At 39.5% G+C, this 15888-nt stretch overlaps 2 protein-coding genes across 6 annotated transcripts in view; one reads left to right on the top strand and one right to left on the bottom strand.

The window, feature by feature from the left end:
• The window catches only part of arhgap32b (Rho GTPase activating protein 32b), a 116565-nt gene extending 106092 nt beyond the window's left edge, over positions 1 to 10473 (top strand). For all 5 annotated transcript variants that reach the window (XM_022676037.2, XM_022676036.2, XM_022676035.2 and 2 more), the window contains 8 exons: positions 177 to 259; positions 412 to 519; positions 947 to 1092; positions 1214 to 1415; positions 1913 to 2133; positions 3419 to 4186; positions 4483 to 5078; positions 5675 to 10473. In XM_022676037.2, coding sequence (XP_022531758.2) covers positions 177 to 259; positions 412 to 519; positions 947 to 1092; positions 1214 to 1415; positions 1913 to 2133; positions 3419 to 4186; positions 4483 to 5078; positions 5675 to 7987 — 4437 coding nt within the window. In that variant the 3' untranslated portion in view covers positions 7988 to 10473. The remainder of the gene's footprint in view (positions 1 to 176; positions 260 to 411; positions 520 to 946; positions 1093 to 1213; positions 1416 to 1912; positions 2134 to 3418; positions 4187 to 4482; positions 5079 to 5674) is intronic.
• A 2117-nt stretch (positions 10474 to 12590) lies between these two features.
• anapc13 (anaphase promoting complex subunit 13) lies at positions 12591 to 15082 on the bottom strand. Its single transcript, XM_015602006.3, has 3 exons — positions 14984 to 15082; positions 14801 to 14908; positions 12591 to 13098 (listed from the first exon to the last, which is right to left on the bottom strand). Exons 2-3 carry the CDS (start codon positions 14897 to 14899, stop codon positions 12973 to 12975), a joined length of 225 nt encoding a protein of 74 aa, XP_015457492.1. The 5' UTR covers positions 14900 to 14908; positions 14984 to 15082; the 3' UTR covers positions 12591 to 12972.
• Positions 15083 to 15888: the final 806 nt, after the last annotated feature.

The following is a 15888-nucleotide window of genomic DNA, read 5'->3' as shown; positions in this document are numbered from 1 at the left end:
GGGGTTGAGGTCTTTTCTTTTATGTGCTTGGCTGCGTAAAGTGGTGCGGAAGTGCAGTGCCCTGCCTGGGCAGGGTGTGCGAGTTGCTGTTATTGCTGTTGTTAGAAGCACCACTGGTCCACATCATCATCACAGATTTAATCCCCCTTCTTTCTGTCTCTTTTCCAATTTTTTAGGAGGCAGTGTCAGCAGCTACAGATGAGGAGAGGCTGATCAAAATACATGATGTCATCCAGCAGCTGCCTCCTCCGCATTACAGGTTTGAGAATGGTTGCAATGCCCCCTGCAGGCCTCATACTTTTACTGCATTTATTTTGCTTCATTCACCTCCACTGTCTGATAATACTTGTGAAATATGTTTGTGACTTGTTTATTTAATAGTTTGTTGATTTGTTTGATTATTTATTTTAGAACTTTGGAGTTTCTGATGAGGCATTTGTCAAGGCTGGCAACCTTCAGCTATGTCACTAACATGCACAGCAAGAATTTGGCCATTGTTTGGGCTCCCAACCTACTGAGGTAAATTTTATACATTTTTGCACAGATGTACATTTTACGTCAAAGAAATAGTTTTGCACCCAGAAGGAATCAACTGACAGGAATGAAACTTAGTGGGTACTCATGCCAGACTCCCAACAAGGAAACGCTCATCCACTTGAAAACACAGATACTTTACTGCGAAACTGCAGGAACTGTGCTGCTGGAACTCAAGCTTCATGGGATGGATTATCGCAGGACACCATTAGAAAGGCATTTTGTGTTACAAACCATTTCACAATAAAATATTTCCCATGTCAGTCTAAAATTACATTCTTTTATTCTTCCTTCAAAATAACAATGACATCAGACACTTCTGGGTGCAACTATTTCTTTATTGATTAATGTATTTTAAAATCTTATTTTAAGTGCATACTCTTTATTCACTTTAATTTTAATGTCTGACCAGGTCTAAGCAGATCGAGTCTGCATGCTTCAGTGGAACGGCTGCCTTCATGGAGGTGCGAATTCAGTCAGTGGTGGTTGAGTTCATTCTCAACCATGTTGATGTTCTCTTCAGCCCTAAACTAAGTTCACTCATCAGAGAGGGAGCAGGTATGTGAAAGAAATGACTGGAATATTCCAGATTTCTATAAATAATAAATAACGATCTGCACAGAAAATTACATGCACACATTTTGCATTTGCTCATACTTCTTTCTCTTTGTTTTTGTAGGTCACAACTCTTTATCTCGTCCTAAATCGCTGCTCGTGCCCTCTCCTTCCACAAAGCTGCTAACATTAGAGGAAGCACAGGCACGCACTCAAGCCCAGATCAACTCTCCTGTCACAGCAGATAGTAAATATATTGAAGTGGGAGAGGGACCTGCTGCCTTACAAGGCAAATTCCACACGGTTATTGAATTCCCCACTGAGAGGTATGTTTATTCAAGTCAGGTCTCCTTTATTTACTGTAAAAGGTAAAAGCAGTGACAACCAAAGTACTATACAATAAAATTACAAATCCCATTATAGGCACTGACATGCCAAAAGTAATGTATTAAGGTTTATCATGCTTGGGGATGTGATTTCTGCCAGAATCACTTATTTGTTTGCCATGGTCATTTCTAGACTCAAATTCATAACCTCCCACTGCACTGCATTCTCTGATATGTTCTTGGTACATGTGATACTGTGGAACTACCATCTAGCATCCATTATCAGGCTTTGCTTGATACTCTTGTAATTCTGTTTATGCATGTCGCCTTGTCGGCCTAATGTAACATGTCATGATTATGATCAATTTACATACTCTATTCCATGACTTTTGGCATGTCAGTGTAATTACACAAAATAAGTAATGTAAACTGGTTCAATAAACAAATTACTTGTTTCAGAGGATGTTTATTTGAGATTTTTTTCTTCTCATGCACAGGAAAAGACAACCAATAAAGTCAAAGAAGTCTCCAGTTGGCAGTTGGAGGTCCTTCTTCAATCTCGGCAAGTCTTCCTCTATGTCAAAACGAAAACTGCACCGCAACCCGAGTGAACCTAATGAACTCAAAGCCATGGCATTAGCAGGAGGTAGAGGAGATACAGGCACGCTTCGATCTGCCAAAAGCGAGGAGTCCCTCAGCTCTCTACACAATGTTGAAGGTAGGGTTATCCCAAAATCTGACATCTGTTCTAATAAGGATTCCTATGGTCATGAAATACCTGAAAAAGTAATGGAATTTGAAATAGCTGTTTAAAGGCCTGGATAAGTTTTGAAAAAATTGAAATGCTTAGTTTTGGGAAAAGTCATGGAAATTCACTAAAAATCTTTTTCATAAATCATCTGAAAAAATTTTGGTTTAAAAAATAATTGGATGGCAAATCCGTTGTAGCTGGCTCCATGGGGTCTGATTCTGATTGAAGTTTCATCTTGAACTTAAACTTTAAATTTGCACAATAACAGAAAGATGCTGATTTAATGCTTGCTGGCTTCATTCAGACAATATTAGTCTGAGAGTGTAACACACCAGTGTAGTTTTGTTTACTTGTAATTTACTGTCTCTAAAGCAGGTTTCTTCTCTTTTCTCCACACATTTAATAGCTTTTGCCCGATTTTACTAGTTAAAATATTAAAAGTATAATAGCAATAAAGTGATTATTGATTTATTATTTTAAAAAGTACACAGTTGAGACAGCCAGATATCTGCCAAATTAGTTTAACTAAAAATGAATTTTGTTAAGTTTCAAACTAAAGATTCTATGTCTTATTGTTTGATGAAAGTGTAAACCAATGTTTACAGGTTAAACATCAGAAATGCTTATCAGTGTTAAGTAAGTTAGGTCTACACAGTGGAGCTCTCTGGATTGAGACACATTTTATTATTGAAGATTGTGTGTCAGTATTGTTTAAAGAAATGTTTTTTTTAATCAAATTAATTTTAGGATTACCATAATCAGTTTTGACATGGATTTTTAGTTTTTTGTGCATATCAGAAGACTCCCCACAATGTGAAAACTGCCAAACTCTCCTTTTAGACGAGCATTTATTACTGGACTGCAAACTGTACCACCAGGACAGATGCCAACTCTGTATAACATACTATAAATTATATTTTCATTCAAACCAACCCTGAAACGCTGTTGAAATTCTTATTGCTCAGTGGATTAAAAGCACATAACTAAACATTCCCTTACCTCCCAAAGACAGTACCTAAAATTACCGCTCCTGCCAGGAAAATGGCACCCTATGAACTGTCTTGGCATTGAACCTCCATTACTACTACTATTACTACTACTATGTTTGTCCATGTCTTCTGATGTTTTAAACATCAAAATTGCCACAAAGTCATAGAAAAGTAAAGAAAAAGTAATGGAAATGTATTAGTTCAAAAGTGTATGAATCTTTTCCCAAGACTGTTCTAATTATTTTCTTTTCTGTTAATCCCAGGCGAGTCTAAAATGTACCGGCCCCGCAGACCCCGCTCCAGCAGTGATGCCTTGTCCACATCCTTTAACGGTGACCTGCTGGACAGCAGACAGCATTGCAATTCCTACGATAATGTGGGCCACGGAGACAGCGACGGAGATGACGGCCCGATCTGTGTGCCAGCGCTTATCTCTCCACCTCGCTCTGCTGATGATGTGGATTTGAGTCCCCCTGACATTGGCATGGCCAGTCTGGACTTTGACCCGATGTCTTTTCAGTGCAGCCTGCCCCTGGCAGAGAGCTCTGCCCTATCGCCTGAGAGTGATGCCACAAGCCTCAAGAGATGTGCTGGCAGTGCCAGTGGCTCACCTCTCCGAGAGCCAGTCTCACCTATCAGAGCAAAAGTAATCAGCCCTTATCAGTCCCCTGACCTCAGTCCAGCTAAACAACCAACTCTTACTGAAAATATTATGTTCCCCTCTCATGAGAGCAGTGATAAGTTGTCCATGTTGGCACCCTTGAGTATTTCTGAACCTGCAGATGCTTCAGTGCCTTGTAAAGGGCCAGAAAGCTCTGTGCACCAGCACTCTCCTCCTCCTTCATCTCCTCAAGATTCTCCAGCCAATATTAGCTCATTGTCATTAAAATCCTCTGATCTGCCTCTGAGTGAAGCCATTCAGCTGGAACTGCTCTCCAAATCTGCTTTGTGTGAAAGCAAAGAGAGCAAAGAGGCATCAGAAAAGGAAGCCCTGGAACCAGCACTTCTTGTCAACACTAAAGACCAACCAGGTAAGTATACACTACACAACACATTTTGTACTTTTTATTGTATGTAATCGTTACAGTCTTTACAGTTTATATAAAATTTATATGGTGAAAGTTTGTTAATTAAGTGACCGTTTTGCTTTCAGGTTTAGTTTACCAGGCTTAGACCTTTAACACTTTGCATGGCTGTCCTAAATGTTGCAACAAAACGTTCAACAACGTGTATATAGTGCACACTTAACATTTCCCTCTTTTTCCTACTCTTGACTAGTAGCTTACTCCTCCTGAATGTCAGTACCCTCTGTTTTGTCCTTCCCCAGGAGCTGTAGCTCTGGATTCACCAAAGGGCAATGCTCCAGTAAGCTCTGTGTCCTTACTCCCTCCTCCTCCCCAACCAAAGAATGCTGCCCGCATGCTGGCTTTAGCATTAGCTGAATCTGCTCAGCAGGCCACTATTCTTTCGCAAAGGAGATCTTCTGGACCTCCCACGCCAATCTCACCTCTCAGGCCACAGGAGCTTCTAGAAACCCTTGACTGGCCACCCCCTCCCACGCTCCAGTCACAGCCATCCCAGGAGGAAGCAGTGGAAGTGCCACAGGTCCCCGCTACCTCTTCACCTCCTCCTTGCACCCAGACAGAAACACTAACACACTCAACCAGCCTGCACCTCAGCATAGCTGACAGTACCAAGTCACCAAACAGTCGCTGTAATAATAGCGTGGACGTTGTTACTGTAGTGGCGTCAAGCCAGAGTGCCCCTCCTTCCAGTGAACCTATACAGATTTCCCCCTCACAAAAAAGTCCAGAGAGGCACCAGCATTCTGCAGGCCAGACACCAGTCAGCACCACATCCTGCAGCAGCCTCAGTGGTGCCACCACACCTACCACCTGCAAACATCTGGAGTCTGGAGTTGAGGTAAGCTAAGCTTTACAGTGCTTATCCCATACACATATTCCATACAGTGTAGTAGATGTATGCAGCTTTGGGGGAAAAAAATTAGGAGACCACTTCAGTTTCTGAATCAGTTTCTCTGATTTTGCTATTTATAGGTATATGTTACTATGGTATAGTAAAATGAACATTGTTGTTTTATTCTATAAACTACAGACAACATTTCCCGCATTTTCCAAATAAAAATATTGTCATTTAAATGACATGGCTGAAATAACAAAAATGATGCAGAGCTTTCACACTTCAAATAAAACAAGTTCATATTCAAAAAGTTTTAAGAGTTCAGAAGTCAATATTTGTTTTTTATTCAGTTTTCATGCATCTTGGCATGTTCTCCTCCACCAGTCCTACACACTGCTTTTGGATAACTTTATGCCACTTCGGTTCCAAAAATTCAAGCAGTTCAGCTTGGTTTGATGGCTTGCGATCACCCATTTTTCTCTTGATTATATTCCAAAGGTTTTCACTTTGGTAAAATTGTCTCTTTTTTCCAGAGCTGGAGATGATTAGTGCAGATAATTAATAAATAATTTTCTCTCCTGTTTTCTTTTTTCTTTCAGGTTCATACCACTGAAAGTGTCCTACCACCCTCAACCACAAAATCTCCTGATCAGCCAGTAGCCATTCTCCAGCCACATCGTCAAATGCCACTTCAGAGTCAACCACAGATGCCGCTTCAGTCCCAAGCGCAACCGCAACCTCAAACTCAACCCCAGCCACAGCCTCACCCGGTGTCTCAGTGTCAGCCTCAAACCCAGTGCAGGTCCCAGCCCAATGCACGGATTGCTCCTACCCCAGCAGCACCCCAGGAGCAGCGTGGAGAAAGGCCTTGGGAGGCGATAAAGCCTGTGAATCCTCAAGTAGAAGCTGTACCACATCACCACACCCATGGGGTCTTGCCACCGATCCCCCCTGTTCGCTCAATCGAGAGCAAACTGGCAACTGCTGCCCTTTGTAAAACAGAGGCTGCCAGTACAGGCTCTTATCACTCTATATTGGCAGAGGCCTCTCTGCCTGTACCGTTGGACGACACCCTGCCACAGCCTCATCCAGCACAGCGCAAGTCTTCCGTACATCAGTCAGCTTATGTTTACCACTCTAAAGGTGAGACATCCTTACCAGAACCTATAGGGGAGGCCTACTATCATCAGAGAGCCACAACACCTGGACCAGCCTCCATGGGGTGCCATTACCGGCCTGAGAGCGTGCCTCCCCATATCTCTTACGTATCTAAATCAGAGCCCCAGATTCCATACAGATCCCACGGTGATGGCCGCTACAATACAATCGGACCAAGGTCCTTCCATCACTCCTTTAAATCCCGTGGACCAATGAGGGGAGAATATATTTCACCAGGATCAGCCCACCGCCATGGCTATAGCTCTGCGGATGGACCTGCTATGTACCCGACTATCCGTAGAGTACACTCTCTACACGTACCCCCCACCACTATCCGCACAGTGCCATTGAATAGAACAGAGGTTCCACCGGAAGATGAGCTCTACTACTATCAGCGCCCGATCTACCACTGCAAGTCTTACCAACAGCCGCAATCGCAAGCTGAATATCACGTCACTCAGCTGCAGCCTTACTTTGAGAACGGAAGAGTCCAATACAGGTACAGCCCCTATTCTGGCTCGCATACTCTTGATGCTCCCTATTATGATGTTGATCCGTACGGTACCATCCGCTTACGGCACGTCCATTCTTTCAGCAGTCGTGACGCTGCCATGCATCTCAGCAGGTCCGGAGGCAAGTCAGGAGGCTATCAGTACCTATCACGACACGTCATTCCTGTAAAGGACCACGGCTTTGTTAGTAGAGACTTGCCTGCTTACCACGGCTCAAAGGGAGCGGTCTACTTAGCTTGGGACCCAGAGGATGCAGAGAGGTTTCGCATGCATTCTATTCGCAGAGAAAGTCGAGCCAGGCAAAAGGTGAAAGGGCCCGTCATGTCTCAGTATGACAACGTGAGTCCCTACATGCCGGGAGACATTGCGGGAATAGAAGTGCTTCACTTGCGCAGTAAATCAGATCCCGGTAAAGCTGTGTTGATGGCTGCTGAAGGAAAGGATGGGAGGTACAGTGTAACTCCTGGGTTGCAACATGTCTCCAGACACCTGATGTCAGACCCAGATGTTCTGATGTACATGGAAACGGAGAAACACTGCCAGGGAAACGGTATGGGAGACAAAGTTGGTGCACCAAAGCAAAGCAGCTCTAGAACCTATCCATCTAGCCATTCACATCATTCACAACCTCCGCCACGGAGCACACAACACCTGTCAGAAGGTGTTCATCACGAGTCCATGTTTGATGCAGGGGATAAACAGTTGAGCAGTAAACACTGGCAGGAACATCCAGAGAGCAGAAGTTTCCAGCCTCGATACGATCGCCCGGATCCAGATCGGCACATAGGCAGGGTCAAAACCACTACTGGCAACAGTGAAGATGACAAGCAGCAGCAGCAGACGGCCTCTGTGAAACCCATCCCTCCTCCAAAGCCAGAGAGATCCCATAGTGTTAGAGAACGACAAACACATTACAGCCAGTCTAACCCTCCATCTCACCCTCCATCTCATGTACAGGATTGCTTGGACCGAGACCAGCATGCTGGATCTTACACTCACCAGCCACATGGACAAAGACAAACTCTGCAGTCTCACTACGATAATCTGGATGATTACCATCCAGGCCCTCATTCACAGACCTCCATGGTAGTCAACCGTGGGTCATCAAGCTCCTACCACACTCCTACTGGGTATTCAGCCTCCCACAGTAACCGTGCGTACTCCACTGCCTTGGGACAGGGTGCTTTCATCCAAGCTGAGCTTGCCATGCAGAGGCCCGAAGCAGAGATTAACGCAGAGTGAGCAGCAGATGGTTAACAAACTGACGGATTTACGGACTTGGGACTTGGGTTGATAACATGAAGAGTTTCGTTATAACGAATTAGAAAAAGTTCAGCAGCCTCTGCAGGACAGTGGACTGTCTTCTGACTGTATCCAGTTAATTTCAGTACAATTCTTTTTTCTATTGTGTTATGTAACAATATGTAAAGGACTTTTTATGGAATTGAATGTACCACGATTCAGTAGTGTACAAAACCGCCACGTTGTGATATTAAAAGTGGCAGTCACAGACTGTAGATACTGTATGTATGTGATCGACAAATGGTACATGCACCTGAACCAGAAAAGTAATGTATATCTGACAAAAAAAAACTACTGGTTATAAAGGGATTTTTTTATGTTCTGTTTTTTTGTTATATTAGAATTGCTTGGGGTTGGGCATACTTTGGGGGGGGGGGATAAAGGTTTGCATTTTAGAAATGCATGTAATCTATCTCTTACAGAACAGTTCTGTGTACCTTGATATCCATTGTGTACTTTTGAATGTTACAGTAACAGTTACAGTGGGGGAGAACATCTGTGTTAACATCATTATCTCCTCACTACTTTCTGTGTACACAACTAGGTGGTACGTTAACCTGTACTTCTCTGCCTTTGGGTTGGGGGGCCCAAAACGTGCAATTTCATCTTCTGTTCTCCAACTGTGCCATTACTATTATACAGTGTATTTTTGCTATCAATGGAAATCAGCTTACTAGATTTTAACGAACTGTGTTTGGCTTGTCAGAAGGACCAAATATTGAGCGAGACTTGGAACGGAGGAAGCATTCCTGCAGCTGTGTTGGTTAATGACTGAGCTTCCGAGTGCCAGCATGAATCAGCAGAGAGAACTGTTGAGTCTTGTCTTTCCCCCCTTTTAAAAACATGGTAAGGGAAAGCTGATACTGACTGAGAACTAGTGATAGAGTTTAACAGTTGATAACTGTGTTATAACGCTTTAGTCTGACAACTTTTAAACCAGCACCTTAATGATAAATAATTCTATTTAAAGATATTTCTGGAGTTGAATACATTTCATATAGACACGTTTTACAGCAAAAATTGGGGTTCTTATTATTTTGTTCTTTTCTATAATGAACCGCTTACATGAACAGACTGCCTGCCTCTTGTTTTGGGACTGTATGTATATATATATATATATATATATATATATATATATATATATATATGTATATTCATCAAGCGTCTCAGAGTAAGAGCATTGATCTAAGATTAGGCTTCTTCAATCTAAGTAACACTGTTTATTGTTCAGAATATTGTCAATGGACAATCTCTTTCCATTTTATCAGCTCTACTGTTTATATAGGAGCACTTTGTAGTTCTACAATTACAGATACGTTCATTTGTAGTTTCTTTGCATAGTTTATTATCCTTCCTTTACCCTGTTCTTCAGTGGTCAGGACCCCACAGGAAAGATCAGCTATTATTTTGTTGAAGCTTTTTCTTTCTTTCTTTTAGATCTTTCTTTAGTAAAATGCATGTGGTGGATCAGACACAGCAGTGCTGCTGGAGTTTTTAAACACCAAGTCCACCATTCTATTAGACACTCCTACCTACAGCTGCTCCACCTTGTAGATGTACAGATCCTCTAGTGTTTTATCAGTGGTCACAGGAGGCAGTTGGCTGGATATTTCTAGTTTGTGGACTATTCTCAGCCCAGCAGTGAAACGGAGATGTTTAAAAACTCCAGCAGCACTGCTTTGTCTGATCTATTTGTACCAGCACAACATACACTAACACCTCACACAACACCAGATACAGGACTTCAGTCTGTAATTATAAAGCTATAAAGTGCCCCTAACTGATCAGTGGAGCTGATAAGATGGACAGTGAATAAAGAATGCAGAAGGAGGTGGTCAAAATATTCTAATATCCCTGTATAAAATGCACAAGATGATCCAAGACCAGCAATCTTACTCTGAGGAGTTTGTGAAATATGGACACAGTTGTCCTTTATGCATTTTCATAGCAAATGACCTTCATAAGGAGTGGAAACACATTGGCACATTTCCCAAAGACTGCTAATCATATAAATGGTTCATAAATAGGGGGGCCCGGTTTTATGTTGTTTGCCACATCAGATGCATGATTCTGTTTTGTTCTGTTGTTGTATAAGTGAATGTGCATTCTGCATAACAGTGCTCTGTTTAACTGTGTAATTCACTGAAGTAGGGTAAGAACAATTGGTAAATTTGGTAAAACTATGGTAAAAATGGCCCATTACATGTTAGAGTTATATAAGTGGTATTTCCCTGCCCCTTATGTCTTGCCAATATTCTTATTGAATAGTTCTCGTTCTTATTTTTATGGACACTTCTGTGATTGACATTAACATGCCTTGTTTGTTTTTTGGGGGGATTTTCTAAGACTGTGAAAAAGATGGTGGTCTAGTTTGATGAAAACACAAAAAAGCTAAATAAAAGCATCTGTATAGCTTTTTTATGGGACCAATCTGAAATCCTATCTGATTTATGTTATGTGTTTGTTTGTTTGGCGTCTTACATCGATGATTTCTACTAGATCCTGTCCCCTGGAGGAAACTGTGAAACACAAGGGCCTTATTCAGTCAATAAATCTCTATATGGGTCAGTTTCCTAGATGTGGAGCCTAGATTAAGCCTAGTCATAGACTATATGTGTTCCTTTCCATTAAAAAAAATCTCCATTCAAAATGCTGTGGAGTCCAAGACTACGCTTAATCCCTGTCTGCGAATCTGTCCCACTGTTCATCTGTCTGTTGTACCTGCCCACTGGTAAGTGATAACCAGAGTGGGGTTCAGCAGTTCACTGCACAAAACAGTTTAATAAGAGTATAAAGCATTCATACACGCATATCCACATATATCTAATCCTTCAGTGTTTATTAATCTGTGTTGATTACATTTTGATTGAATTCGGCCCTTGGTTGTTGTGGAAGGCAGACCATTACAGTGTTATAGACTAAGTTTTTGTCACAAATTAAAATAATCCCCCAATCTTTACTAATGTTCGGCCTGTGGAACCACCTAGTTGTGTGCCAAATGTGAAAACAAACATCTTTTTGTAGGATCAAATATTAACCATGTTGAGTCCTATTGATGAATAATATGATAAAAAGTATCCACTGGTTAAATATATATATTTATGCGATTTGTGTTTTTTGGAGCATTTCAATGTTACCTTTACAAACACAAATAAACCTCAGTCTAGCCAGAGTCATGTTCTCTAAGTGTCAGTGTTTCATCCCCTAACCAGTAAAATTAACAGGCCAGCATTTTTTTTCTTACAGATTTCTGCCTAATTACAGATTATATGCCTAAATCTTGAGGGTTTCTATTTAAGCATTACATATAAAGGTTTTATGTTTGTAATAAAAAAAAATAGAATATTGAAGTAAATTTACACCAAGTATAGTTAATCAATAGTACACTCAATGTGTAATATTGGCACTGCTGTGCTGATCTACCACCGCAGCACAGCAGTGCCAATATTACACGTTATAGCACAAACCTCGAGTGTATTATTGCAATTATACCAGTTAAATTATCGCTGTTTACTAAAAGATTTTGAGTTAAAGAGGATGAGAAAATACGATCTGTTTGGTTATAAACACTCCGCAAATTAAAATAGTTTCATTGCTGCTCTGTTTGTAGCTGCGCTGTTTGGCTTGTAAGCACTGCATCGTTGCTAGGTTACCTGCACGTGGCGGAGTAATACATTGAGAGTTACGTTTACAGTGCATTACCGGCTGATAATGGCACTCATAGAGCACCTCTCAGCCAATCACATTGCAGGGTCAGAAATAACTATGGTATAATTAACAAAAATCATAAAATTAGTGCTTTCCTTAACACTATAAAATTAATAAAATTAAAATTCCTGAAAACAAATTAAACAGTTAATGTCCTCCAAACCTTTATTTTTTTATAATTGTCTAGTTTTTAATAATTATTAAGAAATATTAAGTGCAGTAGAGAAACGGCAGTTTCACATAGTATCCTGTTGGAACCTCCAGGGCCCTCAAAATTTTCAGAATGCAAATAACGTATTTTACTGCAGAGAAAGAGTTTTTATCATCTACACTTGTAGTTTGTATACAGGCCAAGGACTGTTTTTTGCAGAAAACTTTGCACAGGCTTACGGAGTGTACGATACCTTAAAAAAATATATTAATCTCCAGATTTATTGTTATTTATAAATTGAATTTTTGGGTCAATATAATTAGGCTATTTTAGAAAGTCTGTAAAAAAGTTTTACAAGGCAATGTCAATTAAATAAAACATAATGTTGAATAAGTGACTGCTTACATATGCAGCACCATAAAGTAGGTACATATTTATGGAATCACTTTTAATCAATTTTACATTACATTAACATTTGTAAATTCAAAAATACCAATTATATTGACAATGATAAACTAAATTCTAGAGGAAGCAGCTAGAGGTTTTTTAGCAGTTTTTGTGTAAATTATTTTGTTCTGATAAAATCAACTACAGAAGTACAGTATATCTTCTTCATAACTTGTTCTAAAGAGATGTACACCCATTTTTAGATTTTTTTTTATTTCTAATTGCATCAACTTCACACTTATTTCATAATTTTATTTAAGTTTATTTTCTTCTAACAATTTCTCACATCTCCACAGGTGTGTCCGACAGAAACACAATGAAGAGGCTCCAGAAAGAAGCTTTACATGGTTTTTAGATACAAAACATTTACTCTTCATTCACATATCACAAAATATAATTGAACGTTAAAGCACTTCTTTGATTCTGGGCTATTTAAGCCACCAGGCATTATTTAACAAGTGTAGTCTCCAGATCTGTGAGTAAAGTCCTTCACCCATGAGTGAAACAGGTCATTTACTCCAAAGACCTAACATAGAGGCAGTGACCATACACACAATAACTTGCATGCATATTTTTCACCACCACCATCATCATCATCATCATCATCATTACGATTACGCTATGTTCCTGTATTTGGAGTATTTTCATGTAAACTTTGAAGAGCCAGATCAGACCACTTCATTTCTTGCTCTTTAACTGACTCTGTTGATCCACCGTTATCCTGCTCTGCTTCTGGAAGTTCACTCTAAAAGAGAAAGAAAACAAAACATTAATATCACAGCCTATGAGCCTTTTTAGGTCAGTTTCACACACAGAGATTACATTTACATTTCAGGCATTTAGCAGACACCCTTATCCAGAGTGACTTACAAAAGTGCTTTGTTGTTTTCTTTGAAAATATTCTGTAATTTGTACAATCTAGTCAGAAAATACTTCCAACTATGGCTGGTTTATATATATATATATACACATACACATACACATACACACAGTATAGCCAGCACCCTTGCTGTACATAATCATGTGCTGATAGAGCTGGGTAATATGTTAAATGTTATATTACAATATTTAAAGAATTTTTTACAACACAGTATTTACCATATTTTGACAAGCAGAGATAATTCATTAGCATTAATGAATCTGCTATTCAAATGCTCTTTCTTATGTAAATTTTACTGCATATTATTCAATTTAACAGGATTTGTGACATTCTGTAATGAAATGTACAGAGACATGTACACTCATGATCTTAATATATTTAAACAAAAAAAAAGGATATACTGCCATCTGAAATTGTGCTGGACTGTATAATGGTTCATCCGGATTAGCGGATTCGTTTTAATTCCTCTTCTGGTATGTCGCTAGAGGTTCAACGGAGCGCTGCGTAAAACAGCACAACCGAAAAAAGTATACTGGTACAGCTCGCTAAATACTGCAAGCCAGTTAGCATAACAAACTAAAACACAGGAGTGAGGGGAGTCAAATGCTCGTCTCGCTCTGTCCTGTCTGGAGAGAAATAGGAACAGCACTTTATCTAAGGAGCTCCTGCTGCTGTTCCTCACTGTATGAGTGTTTTTATCCAAGTAATATAGAAAAACGGTTAGCAATTATTTACTCAGAAAAATAGAGGAATTTAATTTTGCAATCGATTCCCAGCTCAGACGAGCCTAGAATCAGTCCTGGGGTAAAGAATCAATCATTCATTCAGCACAAGTGATAACTTCCTTAAATACTGGTGCAAAACTCTTAAAGATCAGTAACTATAGACCTTTTAAATATATTAAACTTGTGTCTAACTTGTGCACAAGAACATTTGAGAAATATCTCTACGAATACTTACATTTTGAGTATTTTAGGTCTATTTATAGTGTCTATGGAACTATTTAAAATATTTAGTTTTTTAATGGGAGCAGGGTTAAAGTTGTTGGCATATATATTTTTATGGTCTATTGTTTACTTTCTTCAGCTGTTTTTTTGCTAATGAAGTCTGAATTTTTTATATATTGTGTAATGTTTTGGTACAGAGTAAACTCAATAGTAATCAAAGCCTTAATGTTTTGTATTTTATTGCTATACTCCTAACAGTACAATCCAAACTTATATTAACTGTTATGTTTATTTGTCAGGAACAGCAATGGTGTTATTAAAAATTATAAAATAAAATTACTGTGATATACATTTTTGGTCATAGTGCGCAGCACTAATTATAATAGATATTTTGTGCACAATTTTATTTTTTTAAAGATAATTTAAAGCTTGTTTTCCCATCATGAGCATAAAAAATGTAAAAGAACCAAAAAATACATGTATGTAATGTTCTCTGCTATCAGGGGGGGTAACTAAGCTAATATTACAGTAAAATACAACACTTAAGTCCTCTAATCAGTTCTGCACTCAGTACAGCAGCCTCGTGTGTGTGTTTATTATGGATTATTATATAGGGGTACCAGAGGGATGGTCACGTCCTCGTAGGGCAGCCGGTCTTCTCTCCAGGCATCATCGGTCAGATCCAGCACCCTGCCGTCCCTCTGTACCTCACTGTCCATCTCCAGACCCTGCGCACACACAGCCCTGATCTATAGATACTAAATACATATCAATAATAACTGATACACACCAGCTTTACTCACCACTGCGCTCAGTCCCTCTACTGTCCCTTACTGATGACGACAGAGAGCGAAAAAACATATGCGAAAAAAGTGCAGACCTGCTCCACCTGCTGGCTCTACTCTTACATCACTTCCATTATATATACTAGTGTCTATTGCATCTCAAAAAATAAAATAGAATATCATTGAAAAGTTACCTTATTTCAGTAATTCAGTTCCAAATGTGAAACTCATATATTATATAGATGTATTACACACAGAGTGATCTATTTGAGGCATTTATTTATTTTATTGTTGATGATTATGACTTACAGCCAAAGAACTGCAACTGGTATTTTTGGCTGCAGTGTGGGCAGTGTGCCAAGTCCTGCTGGAAAATGAAATCCGTGCTGTAAGATTTTTCGGGAAAACACTGCACTGACTTTGAACTTGATACAACACAGTGGATCAACACCAGCAGATGAAGATAATTTGTTTCTTTTTATGATTTTTATATTGTAAATTTAATATTAAAGAATATATTTAAACTGTACAGGACCACATGCATAATTATTCTGTAAACATAAAATGTTAAACAATCTAGAATATGTTTTATATCTTAGATTCTTCCAAGCAGTACATTTTGCTTTGAGGACAGATCTGCACACTCTTGGTATTTTAATCTCAGTGTCCTCATAGATTTCATAGAATTATAGCATAAGCACTATAAGCGTATAATATATATATTCAAATGAAAATAAACTACAATTCCCATGACCACCTGCTGGCGCCACTAATGCAGTTGTGCGGTGGTGACGTCTTCAGAGCGACAGATTCTGTAGTCCTTTTAGAGGAACGCTCCTTAAAAAAGGTATTTCTGCTTCTTACAGGCAGTTAGAAAATAATCTGAAATATGGGCAAGATATTAAACATTAAATTAAGTGTTT

This window comes from Astyanax mexicanus, chromosome 17 (genome assembly GCF_023375975.1).
Source record: "Astyanax mexicanus isolate ESR-SI-001 chromosome 17, AstMex3_surface, whole genome shotgun sequence".
Taxonomy (NCBI): Eukaryota; Metazoa; Chordata; class Actinopteri; order Characiformes; family Acestrorhamphidae; genus Astyanax; species Astyanax mexicanus.
This window is presented reverse-complemented; position numbering and strand designations above follow the sequence as displayed.

What these genes read in the sequence shown, in the direction of transcription:
- anapc13 (XM_015602006.3), bottom strand. Translation starts at nt 14,899, where the DNA reads ATGGACAGTGAGGTACAGAGGGACGGCAGGGTGCTGGATCTGACCGAT. An exon ending in AGGACGTGACCATCCCTCTG is followed by an intron (nt 13,099 to 14,800) that starts GTACCCCTATAT and finishes TTTCTCTTTTAG; the next exon opens with AGTGAACTTCCAGAAGCAGA.